The sequence below is a fragment of the Narcine bancroftii genome, chromosome 2, assembly GCF_036971445.1.
Source record: "Narcine bancroftii isolate sNarBan1 chromosome 2, sNarBan1.hap1, whole genome shotgun sequence".
Classification (NCBI taxonomy): domain Eukaryota; kingdom Metazoa; phylum Chordata; class Chondrichthyes; order Torpediniformes; family Narcinidae; genus Narcine; species Narcine bancroftii.
This window is the reverse complement of record NC_091470.1, coordinates 197,515,572-197,542,225: the sequence shown is the minus strand read 5'-3', so window position 1 is coordinate 197,542,225 and position 26,654 is coordinate 197,515,572. Positions and strand designations below refer to the sequence as shown.

General features: G+C 46.0%; 1 protein-coding gene across 2 annotated transcripts in view; it reads left to right on the top strand.

The window, feature by feature from the left end:
* The window catches only part of LOC138754934 (transmembrane protein 217-like), a 42,054-nt gene that overhangs the window by 14,461 nt on the left and 939 nt on the right, over positions 1-26,654 (top strand). Inside the window, exon 2 of one of the 2 annotated variants that reach the window (XR_011351963.1) lies at positions 23,746-23,840. Coding sequence is in view for 1 of the 2 variants with exons in the window: in XM_069919967.1 (XP_069776068.1) it covers positions 789-1,382 (594 nt within the window). In the remaining variant the exon portion in view is untranslated. Of the gene's footprint in view, positions 1-700; positions 1,599-23,745; positions 23,841-26,654 lie in introns of those variants that run through there. The other variant, XM_069919967.1, reaches the window with a different exon arrangement.

Sequence of the window (26,654 nt, the reverse complement as noted above, 5' to 3'; positions counted from 1 at the left end):
CGCGACCATGGGGAACAGCCATCAAATTATTTTATTCTAATCTGTTTTAAAATTACTTTATCGTGGTGCCTTTTGGAAAGGGTTAAAGAGTTTGGGTTAATTTTGACTGGTTCCTCTTTGGCTGAACCCTGGGGTGCGGTGGTGGGGAGAATGGATTTGAAGGCTGCAGGAAATGACAGGGCTTGTGTCAGAAATGAACAAGCACACCGTGTGAGGAGAGAGTCCCAGAAACAGGTGTGACGGGAGAGCGAATAGGCATGTGAGGAGTGCCCCCCTCACTTGGTGAGTGAATGAGGATGCTCAGTGCCCCCATTACATTATACATATTATCTGTCTGTAGGTGTGCGTTATGCCTGGTTGTGTGTCTATGTGTTTTACACCGAGGACCAGAGATATGATACATATTATCCGTCTGTAGGTGTGTGTTATGTCTGGTTTTGTGTTTGCATTTTTTACACCGAGGACCAGAGGTATGATACATATTACCTGTCTGTAGGTGTGTGTTATGTCTGGTTGTGTGTTTGCGTTTTTTACACTGAGGACCAGAGATATGATACATATTATCTGTCTGTAGGTGTGTGTTATGTCTGGTTGTGTGTCTGTGTGTTTTACACCGAGGACCGGAGAACTCTGTTTCGTTGGGTTGTGCTTGAACAGTCGGATGGCAATAAACGTGACACTTGTGTGTAATCTGTTGCAGTGACCTATTTTGCCCTGCGTCCCATTTCACCTGGCTTCAGAAGAAAGCCCCTGAACTCTCAGAAGGTTGTAGAGCACCAGGAAAAATTATGAACATTCACAACTTTTGGAGCGGATGCAGAAGAGCATTGGTCGGCAATATTTGTGGATTGAGTGCTAAAGAGGGGACCATTGTGTCTGGACTGTTCATGTTGGTGTCTTCAATCTTACAAATTATCTTTGAATCAGGAAATCTCCATCATTACAGCTTGATTGTGAATTTAAATGAATCAGACACTAAAGCCAATGAATCACCTCACCAATTTCATGTGCACTGCATCGCATCAATAACCCTTCTTGTTGCTGGCATCATTGCAGTCTGCGTCCTGTTCCTCTCCGTCTGGAAGAAGATTTTCTGGGGGGTTGGAGGCTACATCATATGGATCTTCTTGTACGAGTTTGGACACATTTTCCTCTTTATTTTTTCTATCCCTGAATACACTGATTTACTGAAAACCATCTATGCCTTGGAATGCAGCGGAATGGTCTTGCGTATAATCGCTCAGACCTACTGGCTTTTCTTTCTGATCAGGCACACAGTGGAGTTGTACCATTTCAGCAGAAGGGCCAAGGAACTCTCAAAGGCCAAGCAGAAAAGCCCACAAAAGCTCAAGTTCGGAAAGGTCGTGGAGATGAGGGTGTGACGAGCCTGAGCCAGGAGGTGACGAGGTGACCCTTGTTGGCATTTCAGCCACCCAGCTCCCTCCTTTAGCACCGACCATTCCAGGGCAACTTTACTCGGTTGGCACGCTATGGACGACATCAAATCTGCAGGGATTTAATCTGCTCTGACTTAACCTACGTTACATACTGACATCTACTCTGACTGCAATAGAAAAATAAAAGTTTCTTTCCCCCCACCCCCTCCCCAAGATACTGCTTTTTCTATGTTCTTAAGATAACATTTCCAGGAGGATGGTCCCCAAACTGCATCCTGTATGGAATTCCCTAATATACTGTGCATTGCAAGCAAAAGAAAATGGGGATTGCCGGAAATATTCTGCAGCTCCAAAGGTAACTGTTCAATTGCATTGAGGGATTTCTCCACAGATGCTTGGAGTTTGGAGGCCAGGGAGAGGCTTCTTAACCGGGTAAAGGGTGGAGAAGGGGAAAATGTTGGAACTGGAAGGAAGTTGGGCTTGGGGAGGGGGTGGGTATGACTGGAGGATGAAGGGGGAGTCTGGGATAAGGGAGACGTAGGCTTGGCCAAACTGGCCTGTTCTGTGCTGTAAATGGTTGTATGGTTATATGGTTATATGGATGGAGAAACCAGAGAATATTTTCATCAACTGCAACACGATCCCTCCTCCCATCTCAACATTCTGTAGGTACCACTTCCCCTGTGACTCCCTTGTCCACTCATCCCTACCCACCAATCGCATCCACTCCCTCCCGGCACCTTCCCCTGCGGCCGCAGGAAGTGCCCCCCTTGCGCCCGCCCCTCCTCCCTCACCACCATTTGGGGCCCCAGGCAGTCCTTCTAAGGTAAGCCAAGCTTCACTTGTGAATCTGCAGGGGCTTTCGACTGCATCCGGGGCTCCTGTTGTGGCGCAGACTGGGAGACCGCTCCACTGAGCACTTTCGCCCTGTCCACTGCAAAGGTGGGATCTCCCAGGGGCCTACCACTTCAAGTCAGCTCTCCACTCCTGCGCTGACATGTGCAGCCGAGCCCAAGCCACCAGTAAATTGGGGGAACCACACCTAAGCACTCTCCAACCAGGTGGCATTAATATTGACTTCTTTAACCCCCTCTTGAGATTCTCCCACTGTTAGAATCATTTCAACATAAGACAGTCATGTTCCTGGTGGAGTCACGTGATGGAGTAGTGGCCGGTCGGGGAACTCTAGCCCTCTTCGGAAAAGTTTAAAAAAAACAGAGAAAACACAAAGGCACAAACACAAAAATTAAAATAAAGTGAAAATAAAGGTGGGAAGAAAATGGCAGCGAAGAAAGAAAAGTCGAAAGCAATGGGAAGAAGAGAAGAAGAAAAGACGTCGGAAGAAGAAGGTGAAGGCCTTACCTGTCTGAGGAGGCCCGATGTGGAGAGAGAAGCCCGCTCCCTCAGGTCAGTTGAAGCCCCGAGCTCGGGACTACAAAAATGGCTCGCGGAGCCAAGTAAAAGTGCGCAACCGCGCATGCAAAAAAAAATGGGAGGGGGGACCAGCTGAGGAGTCGATCTCCACAGCTGAAATTGACAGCCACAACACAGCAGCAAGAGGAGAACATAGAAAACAACGAGAACAAGAAAGAAGAGAGTAAAAAGAAATCAAAGAAACAACGATGGCCAACCCAGAGGAAGAAGAAGAGGAAGAACACAGAGAAATGGAAGAAGAAGGGAAGGGCAAGTACATGGATATATTTTTTTCAAAGAATATATGGAATCAATAAAAGAATGGCAATCACGAGAATTTAGTGAAATAAAAAGAAGAATAAAAAGTACAGAAGAAAAAATGAATAGATTAGAGATGGTCATGTCAGATATAGGAAAAAGAGTGGACAAGGTGGAAGAACGAGAAACAGCCATAGAAATGGAAGTAGAGGACTTAAAAAAGAAATGAGAAGAATCTAATAAAAAAGTTAAAGAGACACAAGAGCTGTTAGCTCAGAAGATAGATATAATGGAAAATTATAATAGAAGAAATAATATAAAGATAGTGGGCCTTAAGGAAGATGAAGAAGGCAAGAATATGAGAGAATTGATAAAAGATTGGATCCCCTGGGTCCTAGGAAGATCAGAATTACAGGAAGAAATGGAAATAGAAAGGGCACATAGAACATTAGCCCCTAAACCACAACCACAACAAAAACCAAGATCCATTCTAGTAAAATTTCTAAGATATACAACAAGAGAAAATATATTGGAGAAAGCAATGAAGAAAATAAGAGAAGACAAAAAGCCACTGGAATACAAAGGTCAACATTTTTTTTTATATCCAGATATAAGTTTTGAACTCCTGAAGAAGAGGAAGTAGTTTAATACAGCAAAAGCGATCCGATGGAAAAAAGGATATAAATTTATGCTAAAGTACCCAGCGGTACTTAAAATAGTTATTCCAGGGCAGCAAAACAGACTATTCTCGGTTCCGGACGAAGCACGAAAATTTGCAGAACAACTACAAAACAGAAGACATGTAACGAGAGCAAAAATGACCACGAACTATATGTATGTGTGTGTATATGTGTGTGTGTATGTATATATGTGTGTACATGTGTGTATGTATATTTTAAAAAAAATAAGAACTACGGTCACTGCGAAATCAGTTGACGTTTGCGAGTGATTTCGCAAATCCAAATGGAGAGGGGAGATGTGGTTGTCCAACAAGGGACAAAGGGCAACTCAGGAAGTGGAGGGGATAATGGGGTTAAAGGATTTTTAGATAGGAGAGTAATGGAAATATTTTATGTTTTAGAAATGTTGTCTTATAATGTGCTTAAAAAAAGAAAACAGAAAGGATAAGAAGGAAAGGTGATGATGAGGAAACGGAAAGGAAAGATAAACAAAGTATAAGATGGCTATGTTGAATCATATGACTTTAAATATTAATGGAATACATAACCAAATCAAAAGGAAGAAACTGTTTAAATTTATTGAAAAAAGAAAAAATTGATATAGCATTCATACAAGAGACACACTTAACCGAAGTGGAACACAAGAAATTAAAGAGAGATTGGATAGGACAGTAAATTAAAGAGAGATTGGATAGTAACAGCAGCATCATATAATTCAAAAGCTAGAGGAATAGCTATATTAATCAGTAAAAATGTACCAATCAAAATAGAAGAGGAAATAATAGATCCAGCAGGGAGATATGTAATGATAAAATGTCAGATATATTCAGAGTTTTGGAATTTACTCAATGTATATTCACCTAATGAAGAAGATCAAAAATTTATGCAAGATATCTTTTTGAAGATAGCATATACGCAAGGGAACATACTAATAGGAGGGGATTTCAATCTTAATTTGGATTCAAACATGGATAAAACTGGAAAAAAATTAATAGAAAGAACAAAGTAACCAAATTTATAATTAAATCAATGCAAGAAATGCAACTTTTGGATATGTGGAGGAAACAACACCCAAAGGAAAAGGAATATTCATATTATTCGGGCAGACATAAAACATATTCAAGAATAGACCTATTCCTGTTATCAGCTCACATGCAAGAGAGAGTTAGGAAAACGGAATATAAAGCTAGACTATTATCAGACCACTCACCCCTGTTATTGACAATCGAGTTAGAGGACATCCCACCAAGAATGTATAGATGGAGATTAAACTCCATGCTACTTAAAAGGCAGGATTTTAGAGAATTCATTGAATGACAAATTAAAATGTACTTTGAAATAAATACGGAATCAGTGAAAGATAAGTTTATACTATGGGATGCAATGAAAGCATTCATCAGAGGGCAAATAATAAGTTATGTAACCAAGATGAAGAAGGACTACAACCAGGAAACAGAACAGTTGGAAAGGGAAATAGCAAATATAGAAAAAGAATTAGCAATGAAGGAAGACACAACTAAAAGAAGAGAATTGGCAGATAAAAAAATAAAATATGAAACACTGCAAACATAATGAAGACAAAACAGAAATATTATGAACTAAGAGAAAAAAACGCACAAAATTCTAGCCTGGCAGCTTAAGACAGAACAAACTAAGAGAATGGTATTGGCATCAAGGAAAAAAGACAAGCAAATCACAGATAATCCAACAGAGATTAATGAAAACTTTAGAGAATTCTATGAACAACTATATCAAACTGAAAATGAAGGGAAAGAAGATAAAATAGATGAATTTTTAACTAAAATTGAATGACCGAAATTACAAACAGAGGGACAAAATAAATTAACAAAACCATTTGAAATAGAAGAAATACAGGAGATAATTAAAAAAACTATCGAACAATAAAACACCAGGAGAGGATGGATTCCCAATAGAATTCTATAAAACATTTAAAGATTTATTAATTCCTCCCCTTCTGGAAGTAATCAACCAGATTGATAAAACACAAAGCTTACCAGAGTCAGGTAAAACAGCAATAATTCTTTGGCTTGTCTTCGCGGACGAAGATTTATGGAGGGGTCAATAATTACAGTAATACCAAAGACAGGGAAAGATCCACTTACACCAGCGTCATATAGACCAATAATCTTTTCTTAACACAGATTACAAGATAATAGCTAAACTATTAGCAAACAGATTAGCTGACTATGTACCAAAAATAGTAAATCTAGACCAAACTGGATTTATTAAAAAAAGACGAACAACAGACAATATCTGTAAATTTATTAACTTAATTCATGCAGTAGAAGGAAATAAAACTCCAACAGTAGCAGTTGCTTTAGACGCAGAGAAGGCCTTTGACAGAGTAGAATGGAATTATTTATTCAAAGTACTACAAAAATTCAGCTTACCAGAGAAATATATTAATTGGATTAAAGCATTATATAAGGGACCATTGGCGAAAGTGACAGTAAATGGATATATACCAAAACAATTTAACTTAAGCAGATCAACAAGGCAGGGATGCCCACTATCTCCTTTATTGTTCGCATTAGCCATAGAACCACTGGCAGAACTGATAAGAACAGAAAATAAAATAAAAGGGATAAAAATAAAAGGCAAGGAATATAAAATCAGTCTATTTGCAGATGACATTATAATATACTTAGTAGAACCAGAAATATCAATAAAAGAATTACATAGGAAATTGAAGGTATATGGAGAAATGTTGGGGTACAAGATTAACGCAAATAAAAGCGAAGGAATGCCAATGAATAATGCGGATTTCTCAACATTTGAGAAAGAATCACCATTCAGATGGCAAACGCAAGCAATGCGATGTCTAGGTATACAAATAAATAAAAACCTCAGCCATCTATATAAACTCAATTATTATCCACTAATGAAAAAATTACAAGATGATTTAGAGCATTGGAAAGATTTACCACTAACACTGATAGGAGGGATAAACTGTATTAAAATGAACATTTTCCCAAGGATACAATATTTATTTCAGACATTACCAATATGATTAACAGAGAAATTTTTCAAGGATTTAAAGAAAATAATAAGGAAATTTTTATGGAAAGGGTATAAACAAGGAGGCTTACAACTACCAAACTTTAAAAATTATTATAGAGCCGCACAATTAAGATACCTATCAGATTTTTATCAAACAAGGGAAAAGCCAGATTGGACTAGATTAGAACTAGATAAAATAGGGGAGAAGATACCTGAACATATATTATATAAATGGGATGAAAAATTGGTACTACGTAGGAATTCTCCGGTATTGCATCATCTGCTCAACATTTGGAAGAAGATTCGTGTAGAAAGGAATAAAACAAATTACCAACTACCAAAACTAATACTGACGCAAAATCAGCTAATCCCTTTTACAATAGATAACCTTTCCTTTAGAGAATGGGAGAAAAAAGGGATCAAAAGAATAGAAAATTGTTTTTCGGGAAATAAACTATTATCCTTTGAACAATTGAAGGATAAATATAATATAACTGACGATACAAGGTTGGCATACTACCAACTGAAATCCTACTTGAAGGACAAATTGGGAAATAGTCTGAGGTTACCAGAAGGAAGTAATTTTGAATATGTGATTACAGATACAATGATAATCAAAAAATTTATAACAAACATGTATATTAAACTACAAGAAATGGAGAATGCGGAAACAAATGGTAAAACCAAACAAAAATGGGAACAAGATCTAAGCATAAAGATAAAGAATGAAACATGGGAGAAACTATGCTCCGGAACCATGAGAAATACACTAAACACAAGGTTACGTATGATACAATATAACTGGATACACAGGTTACACATTACACCTCAAAAGTTAAATAAATGGGACCCAACAGTATCTGACAGATGTTTTCGCTGTAAAAAGGAAACGGGAACAACAGTTCATGCAATTTGGACATGTGAGAAAGTGAAAGAATTTTGGGAAGATCTAAACCAAATACTAAATAAAATCACAAAAAGCAATATACCAAAAAACCCAGAGATCTTCCTCCTAAGTAATATAAAAAACAAAGAATTTGGACTTGATTTGGATGGAGCACAAAAAAGATTTGTTATGATAGCCCTAGCTGTAGCAAAAAAATGTATTATGTCAACCTGGAAATTAGAAGATAATTTGAGAATACAACAATGGTATATAGAAATGAATAAATGTATTCCATTAGAAAAAATAACATACAATTTAAGAAATAACATTACAATATTTGAACAAATATGGGAGCCATACATGAAACACAATAGAGAAAACCTACCGTGGACATCTACCACCTAAAATGACAGAAGGAGAAGATAATGAAAAGAACTGACTCAGTGGAATTTCTTGTTTATTTTTATTGAGTGACAACATTGTTTAACGGGTTTAATGTATCTTATATTCTGAACTTTAAATAAGTGGGAGGGGAGGTGAGGGAGGGAGGGAGGGGAGGAGCGAAGGGGGGGAGAAAACGACACTGTATATATTTGAAAAGGAAAATGTATGTATCTTGATCAATATGGTTTATAGTGTGAAAAATAAAAAATTAAAAAAAAAGACAGTCATGCTCCTTAGGATAGAACATAAGGCCATTCAGCCCATTGAGTCTGCCCCACCATTTAATCATGAGCTGATCCATTTCCTCACTCAGCCCCACTGCCCGGCCTTCTCCCCATAACCTTTGATGCCCTGGCTAATCAAGAACCTATCACCCAATGACGTGGCTTCCATAGAACATTCTAGCATAGTACAGGAGCTTCGACTCACAATTACCCATATAGACCTACTCAACAAATTAAACCTTCCCTACCTCACACCCATAACCCTCTATTTTTCTTGCATCCATGTGCCTGTCTAAGGGTCTTTTAAATGTCCCCTATTGTACCAGCCTCCACCACCACCCCTGGCAACGCATTCCATGTCCCCATAACTTTCTGCGTTAAAAAAAACATACCCCTGATATCTATCACTCCAAAATGTTCCTCCACTCGCCTTGTACAGATGTCCCCTGGTGCTTGCTACTCTCGTCCTGGGGATTAAGGAGCTGGCTGGGCCCCTCACAGAATTCTAGCAAGCCATCTCTTATTCTTCTTTGTTCCAAAGAGAGAATCCCTAGGTCTATTAACTGTAATTGTTCAAATAAGATCACCCTTCATTCTTCTAAACTCTGAAGAACATAGATCCATCTGCTTTGGCTCCTCGTGATAGGACAACCCCAACAAATTAACAACTCGGGAGTGGAGAGAGTGGAGAGCACCAAGTTCCTCGGAGTCCAGCTAACAAGTGACCTATCGTGGTCACACAGCATCTCCTCACTTGTCAGGAAGGTGCAACAGCACTTCCTGAGAAGATGAGGCGGGGAAGGCGACTGGTCACCACCCTGTCAAACTTCTACAGGAGCTCTATCCAGAACGCCCAGGCCAGCTGCATTGTGGTGTGGGCATGGTTGCTGCAGAGAAATGGATCATCCACGCGCCCATCAGAGCAGCAGCATCACTGGAGTCTTCATCAACGTGATCTTCCGGGATCATTGCCTGAAGAGGGCGAGCAGAATCAACAGCATCTTTCAGCTGTTCCCGTCGGGGAAGAGATACAGGAGGATCAGAGCCAGCACCACCAGGCTGAGGAACAGCTTCTTCCCACGGGCAGTGACAACACTGAACGACAGAATGAATTGCTCCTAGACTCCACTATTTATTAAACAATATTCACTTATTTTTCTATATGTATGTATTTCCTGTGAATGTACTGTTTGTCTGTTTGGGTATTGTGTCTGTATGTGAGTTTGCACGTTTTACACCAGGGAACGCTGTTTCGTCGGGTTGTACCTGTGCAATCGGTTGATGAATTAGTCTAGTGACTCTATTTTGGATCTCCGCCAATGCTGGTGTACCCCACCACTGTCAAACTGCATGAGTTTTTCAAGCTTTGTTGGGACCAAGGAAAACTGCCTCAGGACCTTCGTGATGCCACCATCATCACCCTGTACAAAAACAAAGGTGAGAAATCAGACTGCTCAAACTACAGAGGAATCACGCTGCTCTCCATTGCAGGCAAAATCTTCGCTAGGATTCTCCTAAATAGAATAATACCTAGTGTCGCCGAGAATATTCTCCCAGAATCACAGTGCGGCTTTCGCGCAAACAGAGGAACTACTGACATGGTCTTTGCCCTCAGACAGCTCCAAGAAAAGTGCAGAGAACAAAACAAAGGACTCTACATCACCTTTGTTGACCTCACCAAAGCCTTCGACACCGTGAGCAGGAAAGGGCTTTGGCAAATACTAGAGCGCATCGGATGCCCCCCAAAGTTCCTCAACATGATTATCCAACTGCACGAAAACCAACAAGGTCGGGTCAGATACAGCAATGAGCTCTCTGAACCCTTCTCCATTAACAATGGCGTGAAGCAAGGCTGTGTTCTCGCACCAACCCTCTTTTCAATCTTCTTCAGCATGATGCTGAACCAAGCCATGAAAGACCTCAACAATGAAGACGCTGTTTACATCCGGTACCGCACGGATGGCAGTCTCTTCAATCTGAGGCGCCTGCAAGCTCACACCAAGACACAAGAGAAACTTGTCCGTGAACTACTCTTTGCAGTCAATGCCGCTTTAGTTGCCCATTCAGAGCCAGCTCTTCAGCGCTTGACGTCCTGTTTTGCGGAAACTGCCAAAATGTTTGGCCTGGAAGTCAGCCTGAAGAAAACTGAGGTCCTCCATCAGCCAGCTCCCCACCATGACTACCAGCCCCCCCCACATCTCAATCGGGCACACAGAACTCAAAACAGTCAACCAGTTTACCTATCTCGGCTGCACCATTTCATCAGATGCAAGGATCGACAACGAGATAGACAACAGACTCGCCAAGGCAAATAGCGCCTTTGGAAGACTACATAAAAGAGTCTGGAAAAACAACCAACTGAAAAACCTCACAAAGATAAGCGTATACAGAGCCGTTGTCATACCCACACTCCTGTTCGGCTCCCAATCATGGGTCCTCTACCGGCATCACCTACGGCTCCTAGAACGCTTCCACCAGCGTTGTCTCCGCTCCATCCTCAACATTCATTGGAGTGCTTTCATCCCTAACGTCGAAGTACTCGAGATGGCAGAGGTCGACAGCATCGAGTCCACGCTGCTGAAGATCCAGCTGCGCTGGGTGGGTCACGTCTCCAGAATGGAGGACCATCGCCTTCCCAAGATCGTGTTATATGGCTAGCTCTCCACTGGCCACCGTGGCAGAGGTGCACCAAAGAAAAGGTATAAGGGCTGCCTAAAGAAATCTCTTGGTGCCTGCCACATTGACCACCGCCAGTGGGCTGATATCGCCTCAAACCGTGCATCTTGGCGCCTCACAGTTTGGCGGGCAGCAACCTCCTTTGAAGAAGACCACCTCACTGACAAAAGGCAAAGGAGGAAAAACCCAACACCCAACCCCAACCAACCAATTTTCCCCTGCAACCGCTGCAACCGTGTCTGCCTGTCCCGCATCGGACTTGTCAGCCACAAACGAGCCTGCAGCTGATGTGGACATTTACCCCCTCCTTAAATCTTCGTCCGCGAAGCCAAGCCAAAGAAGACCTGTGCAATCGGTTGATGAATTAGTCTAGTGACTCTATTTTGGATCTCCGCCAACGCTGGTGTACCCCACCACTGTACTCAGTACTCCAGGTGGCCCCCCACCAATATTGGAACAATTGCAACCCTATTTCTCAACGCCAACCCACTGCAATAATTAGGATCAGGGTCATGAAATTCGTTGCTTTGCAGCAGCAAATTACAGTGAAAAAATTACTATGAAATTACATTTCAAAAATAATTTTTAAAAATTTGATTAGGTAGACAGTGTTCTATCAAGCCAATTCGGCCCAAATTACACCCCATTAACCTCCACCCCAAACGAATTCAGTATCTTTTTCAGTCAGATTCCTCAAAAATCCTTTAAGGATTTAAATGCTTTGCTGAGGAAATTTTTTATGGAAAGATAAAATTGGCAAGGGTATCATTACAGAAATGAACTTGGAAATATGAATTTGGAGGTTTGCAACTTCCTAATTTTAAAAATTAAAATGTGGGTATTACAATTAAAATGTATTACAGGTACACAATCCTTTATCCGGACGTTTAAAATCTGGAAAGCTCCAAAAATCTGGCAAGAGGGGAGAGAGGCGGCAGTGCGAGTTGGGAGGGCGGGGGGGGGGGGAGACCGGCAGCGTGAATCGGGCGCCCAAGGAGGGAAGGGGAGAGACCGGCAGCGTGAGTCGGGCAACCGAGGTGGGGGGGAGATGGCGGTGCGACTGGAAGGGGGGTGGGGGTGATACGACACCCCAATTCGGGTGGGCTTAAATCTGGATTTCCGAAACCCAGAAAAATCCGAAATTCTGAACACACTGTCCCCCAAGGGTTCCAAATAAAGGATTGTGTACCTGTAATGTGGTGTTTGAAATGGATAAACCTTTGATATGGGCTAATATTGGATTATCTCCGATTGGTGATAAGAGGATGGATCAGTTTATTTATAGATGAATCTGAAATTATTGAGTAATTATAATTTAGCAGTTTGAAAACACTTAATGGATTTATGGTATTAAAAAAAATGAAGTCATAGGTTAAAAAAACCCTCCACCCCAGTTCATTTTTTGAAGGGAACCGAAGTTCCCCTGGAGGAAATCCACGCGGACACGGGGAGAATGTACGCACCCCTTACAGACAGCATGGGATTGAACCCAGGTCCAATCGCTGGCGCTGTAAAGGCGCTCACCCCTATGCCAACCATGCAGAATAGAGCAAGAAAATAGGATAGAGTGAGGCCATGCCTGTGGTTCGCTGCCCGTCCAGGAATCTGACAGCGGAGGGAAAGAAGCTTTCCTTGTGCTTGTCTTCAGGCTCCTGGACCACCTTCCCAATGATCGCAGTGAGAAGAAGGCACGGTCATGGTGGCGGCTGGCAGGGGGGTGGGGGTCTTTGAGTAGAGAGAATCCATGGCTCCCCTTCCTAACTATATGCTGTACTTGCCGGCCACAAGAGCACCTAGATCCTTCCGCACTGTTGGTAACAGTCTGCCTTTTCATTCTTTACCAATGCATTGAGCTCACAGTTTCCCACATTAAATTTCATTTGCCAATTTTTTCGCCCACTCGCTCAATCTATAATTCTGCTGCAGAGTCCAAATAACCTCATTGCAACATTTCCTCCCACCTATTCCAGTGTCTTGGCAAACTTGAACCATTTCTTCTCCTCCAGGTCAGTTCAATCGACCTAAAAATGTTTCACTGCTGATTTAATTTGTACTCAGCATCCGATACCTCTCTTGTCAGTGTCCAACAATAGTTGGTGGCATCAATGGACTCCAGTTGCCCCGACACCTCCTTTCCACAGTCGCCATGTGGACAAATGGATGTAAATGGTGAGGAAGGGAGTAGGATGGCAAAACATCATGGCCCACAGGGTATTGTCAGAATCAGAATCAGGTTGATCGTCATGAACATGTCATGTTGCTTTGCGGCAGTAGCTGTGCAGAACAAAGTCCAAAATTGCTAAAAAAAAAATTGCAATTCTGCAAATACAAGATTTTAAAAGATAAATAACATGCAGAAAAAGAGAAGAGATGAGACGATGTCTGTGGTTTGTTGCCCATTCAAATCTGATGGCGGAGGGGAAGGAGCTGTCCTTGTGCCACTAAGTCTTCCAACTCCTCTACCTCCTTCCTGATGGTAGCAGAGTGAAGAGGACACGGCCTGGGCATGGGGGGGTGGGGCTCTTGAGGTTCCTCGGGACGCCTTCTCTTGTAGATGTCCTCGATGGAGTGAAGGCTGATGCCCATGACAGCGCTGGCTGAGTCCACAACCCTCTGTAGCCTTTTCCTGTCCCGTGCACTGGCACCCCCGTACCAGGCATTGAAACAACCAGTCCGGATGCTATTCACGGAGAGATTTGAGAGAGTCTTTAGTGACTCTCCTCATGAGGTACAACCGCTGGCCAGCCTTCTTCGTGATTACATCAACATGGAGGCTCCAGGATAGATTGTCAGAGATGTTGGCACCCAGGAATTTGAATGTTCGCTCCCTCTCCCCGGCTGACCCCTCGATGAGGACACATCAGCGGCTCTAGCTCCTCAGGGCTTTGTGGAGGTTTGGTACGACAAATTAAAATGGAGGTGCTGTGGAAAGTGCGCTGACTGGCTGTGTCACGGTCTGGTATGGGGGACCCCACCATACCCCACCCCCCCCGAGCATAAAGCCCTGCAAAAGGTAGCAGACACAACTCAGGACACCACAGGCAAAACGGGGTTGGGGGGAAACGCTGCCTTCAGGAGAGCGGCAGCGATCGTTGAGGATCCCACCCCAGTCCGGCCCACGCTGCTGCCATCAGGAAAGAGGTCTCGGGGCCACAGGACTCGCAGCGCCAGGTTCAGGAACAGCTGCTCCCCCCCTCCAACATCAGTCCCCTCAACGACAAACTCAGAGGCTCATTTAAGGGCTCGCACTTGTGCACTTTATCGATTTTTATTTCCTTCCGTTTTACACAGTCATCTGCTGACGTTTCTTTGCTTGTTTACATGAGTACATTGTGTCCAGTTTAATTTTGCCCTACCAGCATTCTGTCTGGGGAAAAAATAATCTCAGGGTTGTACGTGATGTCATGAACGCACTCTGAGAATAAATCTAAAATCTGAACCTGACTGGTTGCTAAATTCCACAAATGTAGACTTCGTCTCCTTTTCTCAACTGAAAGCAAATTAAGGAGCCTTATGGTTTTATTACTCCTGCATTCTCCAAGGCATGAAATGTAATAATTGGGTCACGCTGGAACTGATTAACTAGTTGGGGCCACACGACTAGAAGCAGCTGAACACAAGGCAAAGAGGGGATACAAGAGTTCGAGTTACAGAGCTGGTGGGGGTTGGTTGGGGGGGTGGGTGTGGTGGTATGTACCACACCACTAAGCCACCAGGGGTCATCCCGGTGCCCTTGGATATAAAGCAGTCCACAGCTACAGCCTAGCCTCCCAGGTTCGTCTCGCAGAGAGACAAGACCTCTTAGTGTACATATTAGTTTATTAAAGCTGTCTTATACTCGCACTGCTGGTGTGGTTATTGTCAGTACAGGGCGAGTGTTTTCATTGGAGGGTTCCAAAAATTGTCTCAAGATGTGCAAAATTAAGAGAGGTTTAGCCAGGGTGAACAGGATGCACCTATTTCCCTTGGCAGAGAGGACAATCACCAGACAGCCTGGAAGTTAGCAACACAAGAGGAAATGCTATTTTCATACAGAGGGTGGTGGGAGCTCTGCGGAAGGGAGGGCGGGCCAGAAACCTTTGGCATACTCCGAGGTACCTGTAGGAGCTCAGACAGTTCTGCAACCTGGAGAACTGAGAGTGCGGGGCACAGAATTTAGAAAGAATGTACCTTGAGCAAGTCCGGGCTCGTCTGGGTGACTTGATAGCGAGTGTGCAACAAAAGAGTTATCCTAGGGGGCATCAATTCAGTCATGAGGTTTGGTGCTAAGCAGAAGAAATGTGCTAGTTTTACTCCAAAAATCATCCAAAACAGAGCATATTATTTTTAATGAAATAACACATAATATTTGTTCACTGGAATTGTTCCTAAATCTCACAAATCTGTGATTCCACAGTTAACGTGCTGCAAAACTGATTCCTATTGCTCCAATAAATATTTATACTTTATACCGCCATCCTTTCGAGACATACGGGGGGGTGGGGGGGAGGGGGTGGGGGAGGTTAATGGGGCGGCACAGACTCGTGGGCCAATATGGCTGTAGGACTGAATTAAAGAAAAACGGCTTCCCTTCAGTTCCCAGGTGGTAAATGTCTGAGGGGAGGTGAAACACAAAAGTCTGCAGATGCTGCACTGACAACAAAAAGTAGGAACTCGGCTAGTCTTGCAGCATCCGGAACTCAGAACGTGAGGAAGGGCTCAGGCCCGAAACGCCAGTAATATATCGTTACCTGCCCTGGATGCTGAGAGACCAGCTGAGATCGTTGGGCGTTTTTGTGTCTTTTGCAAAAAATATACTCTGAGCCCTAAAAGTTTAATCAACACTCCGACATCAGCCAAAAGTGTAAATGGGTTGTGTTTGACTTGAGTATCGTGGAGTCCAAGCATGGACCTGCTTTGCCACGTGGAGACGCCTTCACTCCCATCGGCTGCCCATATACCAGATGCTCTTTCCAACCTGATGACATTCACGTCAATGTCCCTGTTCTCCCTCCCTCCCCTGTCCCTCCAGCTCCCCACCCCTCTTACCTCTCCATTCACAGAGCCTTCCCCCCTGTTGGCTGCTGTGCCCTCCCTCCCTTCTCCACCTATTGCCTCCTGCCTATGGGGACTGTGCTCCTCCTCTGCCCCTCCCTCCCACTATTTTGTTCAGGCGCCCGCTGACATTTTGCTCACACCTTGATGAAAGGCTCAAGCCCTAAATGTTGGTGATGCACCTTTATCATTTTTATATAACAAACCCTATGCAGGGCATGCACCGCTCAACGTCCATGATACGTTCTGTGAAATTGGGTGTAATGTGTTGTGGGTGTTGTGCGAACACCATATTATGTACTTAGCAAAGCTATATGGGACATTGTAGTGTACCTGTAAAGATTTTATTTGTAAGTAGGGATCAGTGTGGGGACTGACACGGGGCTGTGGGGAGAGAGTGGGTAAATGGGTTCAGTGTGGGGACCGACACGGGGCTGTGGGCAGAGAGCAGGACAGTGGGATCAGTGTGGGGACCGACTTGGGGCCGTGGGGAGAGAATGGGGCAGTGGGATCAGTTTCAGGCTGCGGTTGACTACGAGTAACTGAAACCATGGAAAGCAAAACTGCGGATAAGGGGGGACCACTGTATTTGGTGGCACGGTCTTGTGGGCCGGAAGGGCCACTTACCATGCTGTAAGTGTAAATTTAATTTAAATGAAGAATGCTGCCTGGATTGGAGGCATGAGCAATGCAGGGAGGATGGACAAACTTGGGTTGTTTCTCAACAAGGTCAGAGACAAGTTAGTAAAGAGACATTGATGGGGTAGACATCAGAATCTTTATCCCAGCGTAAAAAATGTCACTTACTGGAGGGCATGCATTTGAGATGAGGAGAGGGGTGGGAGGCAGTTTCTTTGTGTATCCAGTGGTGGATGCTTGGAACAGGCTGCCGAGGTTGTGGAGGGGACGCGTGCAACGTGCGTGCACGGTGGGTGGAATGGTTAACACAGCACTACTATGAGACGGGTTCGAATCCACCGTGGTCTGTAAGGGGGTTGTACAGTCTCCCCGTGCCCACGTGGGTTTTCCCCGGGTGCTCCGCCCTTCAACGTACGGCCATGGTGGTGGGGAGTGGGAGGGTGGGCAGTGTTAGGGAGGGGCAGAGAAAAGGTAGACGGAGTTCAATCCAGATCAGCGTGAGGTAATGAGTTTTGGAAGAAATGAGTACAGGGTTAATGGTCGGTTACTTCACAGTGTGGATGAACTGAAGGACCTTGGAGTCCAAATCCATACATCCCTCAAGGTCGCCGCGCAGGTTGATAAGAGAGTTAAGAAGGCCTATGGGACGCTGGGATTCATTAATAGGGGGATTGAGTTCAAGAGAAGAGAGGTCATGTTGCAACTCTACAAATCTCTGGTGAGACCAACACTGAGAGTATTGTGTTCAGTTCTGGTCACCTCATTACAGTAAGGATGTGGAAGTTATGGAGAGGGGGCAGAAGAAATTCACCAGGATGTTGCCTGGATTGGGAAGGTTAGCAGAGCTGGGACTTTTCTCTTTGGAGTGAAGAAGGATAAGAGACTTGATAGAGGTCTACGAGATTCTGAGAGGCATAGACAGGGTAGATGGCCGGCACCTGTTTCCCAGGGCAGGATAGGCAAACACCAAAGTTAAGGGAGGGAGGTTTAGGGGAGACGCCAGGGGTAAGTTTTTTTATGGGTGCCAGGAATGCCTTGCCAGGGTTGGTGGTGGAGGCCAGAACAATTTAAGACAGGCACATGGATGAAAAGAAAATAGAGGGTTATGAGGTTGGGAGATCTTAGATTTTTATTTTGGTAGGAATGTATGGATTGGCACAACATAGAGGGCCAAGGGGTCTATAGCATCCTACGCTACAAGCAGCTGGGTGTGGTAGGTAGAAAGGAACGTGGAGCTGACAATGAAATCTTTGAGTAAGGCTGAGGACCATCTGTAATTGTTGAGAAACGTTGTCAACAGAACTTGAAGAAGATTCCTACTCCGCTTGTCAATAAGAACTGGTCCATCTCTTACTTCCTGTCACTTTCCCGCTCGAGTCCCATATCACGTGATCTCTCTGAATGTTCCCCACAGAACTGTTGTCCGTGGGGGGAAGAAAAGTCTCCTCCTTTTGGTTCAAAATAAAGCTGATTGTTTATTTTGCTGCCATGGCCCCTCCCCGTCCCCTTCCACCTTCCCTCCACCCCAGTCCGAGCTACCTGCATACACACAAATTCTGCCTCCAAGACCTTGAAGAATTTTGCACGTTTTGAAAGTCACGGCATGGCCGCCCGACCCCAAGGGTGTAAAGGCTGTCGTCTGCCAAATCTTTCCTCAAGCAACAAATCCTTGCCAATCCCGAGATCAGTCTGGAGAAGCTTCTGCCGGGAATATCTCCTGCCTCAGTTCGGGAAAGCAGAACAGTACGTCATGTTCCAGATGCAGTCCTCACTACTATATAATTGGAACAAGACCTCTCTTCCCTTGCACTCGTCCCAGCTCTGCTAACCTTCCCAATCCAGGAAATCTCCTGGCGAATCTCCTCTGCACCCTCTTCATCGCTTGCAGAAAAGGCCATCATATGAATTGCTCACTGTACCCTACAGGTGAACTTGCAGAAGGTGTGCACAAGAACACCGAGGTCCCTCAGTAAAAATATATTTTGCCTCTCTGCCAATCCCCCAATGCGGATGACCCATTTTTCCACGTTAATATTCCATCATTTGCTTAGCTGGGCTACGTTGCCTCAAAGATGTCTAACCGATGTTTCGGGCCTTCGCTAAGTAAGGTACAAGTGAGAAGCAGGCAGGCACCTGGATAAAAATGAGGGGCACCACTTCAACTTGGCATGACCAGCTGAGTTTCTCTAGCAGCGAAAGAACACTGTTGTGGGGTCCATTCAGGAGCCTGATGGCTGCAGGGGAAGGAAGTGTCTTGCAGCCTGTTTGGAACCAGGCTTGGGCCTTCTCAGTGGTGGGCGAAAGGAGAAGGGAGCATGATCGGGGTGGGGTGGGCCCGTCGGAATGTTGGCAGTGGGAGGCGTGCACGGGGGCCCTCGGAGGGGAGGGACATTGGCGTGAGGTTCTGAGCTGCGTTCACCCCATTTTGAAGCCCTCCTGCCCCTCACTGGAACGCACCCAGCTATGATACTTCCCGGCGATGAGAAACACTGTAGGCCCGCACCTCCAGCAGCCTGGGCTTGATCTCGGCCATGTGTACCCGTCTCACGGCGTCCTTCTGACTCGGGCCTGAGGCCTTCTTCAAAAAAGCAGACAGGCATCTGAATGAGGGCAGGAAGGGAAAGGTAAGAATTGACCAGGGGAGGGGGGTTGTTTTTTGAGCTTTAAAGCCGGGCTTTATCAGCCTTTCAAGCTCTGCAAGGTTGATTGGGGGGGAAGGGGTCTACACTTACCCGCCTTTGCCCCACCTGAGTAGGTTGTCTCAGCGGAGGAGCGTGTTTTTATGGTGCCACCCTGCATTAAAACTGGCTCAAGGCAAAAAAAAGGGCAAATTTACCTTCTAGGGTGACAGCCTTTAAGGCGAATCACGCTTTGCCTTCACGGGGAGCAGAGCTGGGAGCTGCCTTCCGGGGCGAGCGGTGGAGCAGCACCGCCTGTCACCGTGACGTCAATTTTTCACTCCCACCCAAAAGAACGAAAGGAAAGCAGCGTAGCCGTCTCCCACGTGAGTAATGATCCTGAGAGACGTCGTGGATTGCTATTGCCCTGCTTCCGATTACTGCAACGTCACCTGCCCGCCCCCTTTGCAGCCACTATCATTTCACGGAGGAGGTCAAGGGACCTCACTCCTCCACCATTAAGTGCCCCTGCCAAGGAAGGTAGAAAATGGACCGTGTTCCAGCAGTCCATTTGCCTTCCGGCTTCTAAGATGGGTCACGTCTATGGGAATACCATGGCTTTGCAGTATAAAAGGGGCTTCTCTCTCTCTCTTCCCTTCCCCCCATCTCCTTTCCCCCCCAGTTCTGCATTCACTGAGCCCCCCCCCCATCAATTCTCACCTGTCCTCCTATCTATGTTCAATTACCACCTTCTGTCTATCAGGCTGCAATTTAATTTAATTTAGACACACAAGCCTTTACGGCCCACTAACCCGTGCCATTCAAATACCCTAATTAACCTCCAGGCACCCCCCCACCAGGGAAACTCACGTGGACATGGGAGGAGCGTACAAGCTCCTTAAAGATAGCACTGGATTTGAACCCATGTCGCTGGCGCTGTAACAGCGTTGCACTAACTGCCACGCCAACCATGTACCCCTCCTCCTGCCCTGTCTTCCCTTCAGCAAACCTTGCAGAAGGGCTAGGGCCTGAAACATCGGTGATACATCTTTACCTCCCATGGATGCTGCAGGACCTGCTGGGTTCTCCAGCATTTCCATGCGTTCACGACAATCATAGCACGTGCAGATGTTCATGTTTCACGCCATCACAGGGTGATCTGTCCCGCACTGGACACCTCCCTGACAGGACTGATTCCCTGAGGGGACCGTCCAAGTCATCTGGCGAAATGCCTCATTGCCAGTTCATCACGAGCGAGCACCAGGACTTGGCCTGGCTGGTGGTGAGAGGAGCCATCCCAGTCAGATCCTTCCTGTACCACCAGGATGTCACCCACCACACACATTGACCCCAGAGATAGCTGCGGTGGAGTGGAGGCAGCCGCCCGCCTCTTTGCTGAGTGTGTGTGGAGAAGGATACAAGGGTCCTTGTCACGGTTCATCCCCAGCAGCAGCATAACAGAGGATTTGCTGAATTGCACGCCAGCGCCTCTACGTCCTCTGGAGCTTGCAGAGGTTTGGCGTTCCCAGGACATCGTGGGCAAAACCCTCCCCCAATGTCGAGAACATCTACAGGGAATGCTGCCAGCAATCATTAAGAACCCCACCCTACCCAGCGCATGCTCTGTTCTCACTGCTGCCGTCAGGAAAGAGGTGTCGGTGCCACGAGACTCACACCCACCGCTCCCCCTCCACCATCAGACTCCTCAACCACAAACTCATCTAAGGACTCTTACTTGTATATTTTACTGATTTTCTTTCTCTTCATATTGAACAGTCAGTTTGTTTACATTTTTTTATATACGTTGAGAAAGTTCTTTTTTAAATTTACATTTTTTAAAATTAGACATATAGCATGGAACCAAAAGGCTCCAATAGCTCAGTGGTTGGAGCACTGGTTTTGTAAACCAGGGGGTCGCAAATTCATCCCTCGCTGGGGCCTCATTTCTGCGAGGGGCGCTGGACATAGTGGCAACTCCCTGCCTTCCTTACGGTGACAAAAGTTAAAGAATTTCATGCAGGTTACACTCGAAAGGTGACAATAATGGAATGTTTAACAGGCCATTTAGGCCCACGAGTCCATGCCACCCAATTTACACCCAATTGACCTACAACCCTCCGGTACGTTATGAACGGTGGGAGGAAACCGGTGCCCACACCAGGGAAAATCCATGCAGACGTGGGGGAGAACATACAAACTGATCACTGGTGGTGTAATGGCGTCGCGCTAACCGGTACGCCGACCATGCCGCCCCAATGAGGGGCAATTCTGCCTGGCCCGCAGGAAAAAAGAAACTCAGGGTAACATGTGATGTAGGTATCCTGACAATAAACCTGAAATCTGATCTACAGGCCATTCCTGGGCAGGCGCACACATCCAGAACTGCTGGAAGACCACCAACTCGGTGGACTTTGGTCGGCCTGAGACCTGTTGGAGATGAGGTTGGGAGGGACGCTACCTGCGGGCACATTTCAGGCTGCAGGAGTACATACTGAGGCTTCGTGCGGCTCACGCGATGCCTGACGTGGGGAAGGGCCACAGCTTGGCGTTCCCCCCGTTACTGGGCACTGAGTCCGAGGGGGAAATCCCTCAAGCAATTACTAAACATAGATAGAAGTGGGGGAAGAAGCAACAAGGTGGGTGGTAACGGTCCTAAATAGAAAATAAATGTGACAGTAATAAAACAAAAATCTGTAGACACCACGGTTGAAGTTAAAACACAAAATGCTGGAGAAACTCAGCTGGTCAAACAGTATACAGCAAAGGTAAAAATTTGCAGGGCTTGAGCCCCTCATCAAAGAATGGGAAAATATCGGCAGGAGTCTGATTAAAAGAGATGGGGGGGAGAGGGAAGGTGATAGGTGGAGAAGGGAGGGAGGGGACCGCAGCAATCGAGGGGGAGGAGGGATGGGAAGTAGGAGAACTGGGAAGGGGAAGGAGGGAGCAAGCCAGCAGAAACTGGGGATGACGGGGTGAATGGAGAGGGCCCAGACAGAAAATCAGGGGCTCCCCCCCCACCCCAATCTGCAGGTGGTCTTGGCGGGACGGTTCCCGGAGCCCACGGGCTCCCCTCCCAGTACATTTTCCAAATGTGGCACCCTTCCCCCACCCCCCCTCCACCCCCACCAGTTCTGATCCAATGCCATTCACCATCTGGTATGGGCTCCCTTCCCCTCCACCCCCCAACTAACGTTAGGACCTGACTGGGAGATCCCGGTCACCGAAGCGGATAGAGCGAGGGTGCTCAGCCAAGCAATTGCCCAGTCTCTCTGAGGTAGAGGCCACGAATGCAGCACCAAGATTGCAAATAGACTTTGAACAGCTTTCGTTTTGTAAATAATTTATTGTGAATAAAGTGTTTAAAAAAGAGAATTCTTGCATAGAATTGTATACAGATCGAGATATGCACCGGCTGCTGTTACTGGGACTTTGACCTCAGGGATTTGACAGTCCCTGTGACTAATACAAAATTCACATAGTTTTCACACGATCCTTCTGAAAGCCTTGACATTTAGATGCAGAAGTCAAAACACACATGCTGCTCCTTTGTACACAGATCACGCAAACCACTGCTGACTTCTATATCTCTTCCTGGATGACATTCGGGCCCCCACAATAATCTATGCAGCCCTAGGAAAAACGTCAGAAACAGGCCATTCGGCCCATCAAGTCTGCCCTGCCATTCCATCATGAGCTGATCCATTCCCCCACTCAGCATCCCCCCCCACCTCTCACCACCAGCCAGGCCAAGCCTTGCCTTCACCCTGTAACCTGTGGTGCCCTAGCTAATCAAAAACCTCTGGCTAAAATGCACCCAATGACCCGGGCTCCACGATTGCCCCAGCAACAAATCCACTACCCTCTGGCTGAAGACATTGCTCTGTTCTGAGTGGACACCTTTCAGTCTTTTCCCAGACTCTCCCACCGTGGTGGAACAACCTTTCTACATCTTCTCTGTCCACATCTTTTAACGTTGAACATGTTTCAACGAGATTCCCCCCACCTCATTCTCCTAAATTCCAATGAGTTCAGACCAAGACCTGTCAAACACTCCTCAGAGTGTTTGATAACCCTTTCATTCCCAGAAGCATCCTTGTGAACCTCCTCTGAACCCTCTCCAGTGTCAGCATATTCTTTCTTAAACGAGGAGCTCAAAACTGCTCGCAATCCTCCATGTGAGGCCTCACCAGGGCCTTATAAAGCCTTAACATCACATCCCTGCTCTTAGATTCTATTCCTCTTGAAGCGAACACCAGCATCGCATTCACCTTCTTCACCCCCGACTCAACCTGCAAGTTGACCTTCAGGCCGTCCCGCACGAGGTCTCCCAGTTCCCTTTGCCTCGGGGAATTTTCAATTTTCTCCCCACTTTAAAAAAAGTCTGCCCATTTATTATTTTCTACCAAAGTACAGGATTGTGCACTTTCTGACATTATATTTCTTTTGCCCCTCGAGTTCTGCTCCATGCGGGGGCGGCAGGAGCGCTGGGGCGAATCCGTGGACACTCGGTGACTCTCAATGGACTCTCCCTTGCTTCTCTTTCTCTGACAGTAAGTGGCACTTCAGGCAAGTTCTGCCGATGGTGAAATTGACCATGTTACGAAAGGCTAAAGTGAGCATTGTGTAATATCGCATTATTTTTATTACATGACATTACTTTCCATCTGCACATTGTAACACCCCACCCCACACTGACTCTAACACTCTGTGTGAGTGTGTATTTGTGAGTGTGTGTGTCCGTGAGGGTGAGTGTGTGTGTAAGAGTTTGTGAATGTGTGTGTGCATGTGTGCGTGTGAGGATGCGTGGCTGTGTGTTAATGTGTGTGTGCAGAAGTGTTTGCAGTGTGTCTGTATGTGTGAGAGGGAGTGTTTTGGAATGTGTGTGTATGTGTGTGTGGGAGTTTGTGTGTGTGTGAGTGCATGTGTGAGTGTGTGTGTGTATTTGGATTTTGTGTGAGTGTGGGTGTGTGTGTGTATCTGTGGGGAGTGTGTGTATCTGTGGGGTGTGTGAGTTTGGAGAGTGTGTATGTGTGAGAGAGACTGCATGCACGTGTGTGTGTGTGTGAATGTTTGTATTTTCGTCCCTGTTCCCACCACCCCAAGGCGTCTGCTAGCCTCCTCCTGTCCTGTTTAGTTTAATTGTCTACTGCCCCCATATGCCCCACTAGATTTGTCCCCTCTCTTCCCCAACCCCCTCCATGCTGGGCTCATCCAACCCCCAGCCTCTCCTCTAATGTGTGGAACCTGGACCATTCTTTCTCTCACACGCACACTGCTCGACTTGCTGAGTTCCTGCAGTCGCTTGTGAGTTTTATTTTGTTAAATTTTAAATTTCAATTTTATTTACGACATAGTAGAAGCCGATTCCACCCATTGAAATCTGTGCTGTTCATTTAACCCCTGGAAACCAGAGCCCCCACTGAAGGAAACCCACGGAGACGCGGTGAGATCGTGCGAACTCCTTACTGACAGCGTGGGATTCAAAACCAGGGTCACTGGCGCTGTGACAGTGCCACACTCACCGCCTAGCGAACTGTTCTTCTTGCCTCTCCCTTCCCTCACCTGGCCCCTTCCAATCAACAGCCTCTGTCCAGCATCCTGCACCCTCTCCCTGGTTCACCCATCGCCCGCTGTCCCCTGTTCAAGCTCTCCACCCTGTCCACATAAGATTTTGCCCCAAACCATCTCCCATTGACGCTACTCGACCTTCAGAGATCTTCCAGCAGATTGTTTTAGAAGACAGTACACCCACTTTGGCCCATGAGGTTGTGCTGCCCCATATAAACCTGCCTAAATCCTTCCTACCCCATAAACATGGATTTTTCTTTCCTCCATTTGCCTGTCTAAGAGGGTCCAGCAGAGATAAGATAGAGGCAGGCAGGTTGTTCCCATTGGTGGGTGGAGACCAGAACTAGGGGGCATTGTCTCAAGATTCAGGGCAGTTGATTTAGGGTGGAGATGAGGAAGCTTTTGTCCAGAGCGGGTATATCTGTGGAATTCGCTGCCCAGTAGAGGCGACCTTCACTAATATATTGAAGACATGATTGGATGGATTTTTACACGGTCGGAGGAAATTAAGGGATACAGAGAACAGGCAGGTGGATGGAGAAGAGCCCCTCATCAGATCAACATGATCTCAATGAATGGCGGAGCAGGCTTGATGGGCCAAATGGCCCACTCCTATTTCTGACATGCTCTTAAATGCCCCCTAATGTTTCAGCCTCCACCACCACCCCTGGCAAGGCATTCCAGGCACACACAATGCTCTGTGTAAAACCCCTGATGTCTCCCCTAAACTTTTCCCCCCCCCCCTTTAGTTTGTACAGGCATCCTCTGGTCTTTCGCCAGGGGAAAAAAAAAGGTGCGAGACGTCTAACTCATCCATGCCAATCAGAATCTGATGATTTTTATCAAGTCTCCTCTCATCCTTCCCTCTCCAAAGCAAAAAGTCCCAGCTCTGCTAACCTTGCCTCATCAGGCACGTTTTCCAGTCCAGGTAAATCTCCTCTGCACCCTCTCCAGTTTCCACAACCACGTAGCAGTTAGCGCCATACTCTTCTAGTGACTGGGACTGGGGTTCGAATCCCGTGCTGCCTGTGAGGAATTTGTACGCTCACCCCGTGTCTGCATGGGTTTCCTCCCACCTTTCAAAAACACACCGGGGGGGGGGGGTGTAGATTAATGGGGTGTAAATTGAGCAGCTCGGACCTGTGGGGCCGAATTGACCTGTTACTGTGCTGTACATCTAAATTTAACAGGAAAAAATCTTTCCTGTAACGAGGTGTCCAGAACTGAACACAATACTCCAAGTGCCGTCTCACCAGAGATTTGTAGAGCCTCAACATCACCTCACTACTCCTGAACTCAACCCCCCACCCCCTCCCATACCCTCCAGATTTCTGGTGTTCCCCTGTAGTCATTTCTGCGCCCAAGGGTGAAAGTGAAGGGTAGCCCGCAGGCAGGTTTAAATCCCCACTGCCTCATTCCGCACCCCTGCCCTGCACACAGCCCACTACCCCTCCCCACCCCACCCCTCTTCCAGGCATGGTTTGAAAGTTTATCCTCTCCTGCTCCCTGCCAGTCACACGTCGCTTCGAAACTCAACCAACAGCTGATGGAAAAATGTTTCTATTAAAAAGCAAAGAGGCGGAGAGAAGGTTGGCATAAGACAGGGTTCAAATTGCACTGTGAATTGCAAAAAAACAACGGTCAGTCTGTTTCACACCAACACTGATTCATCACCTTAACCACAATCAGGCAGCAGTTGTTATTGGACATGTTTCCAGGGTCCTGCGTTATTCACCTTGAGAGTAAATTCGTGTAATTATATAAATCTGGATTTTAAAAAATAAACTGCCTCAGGA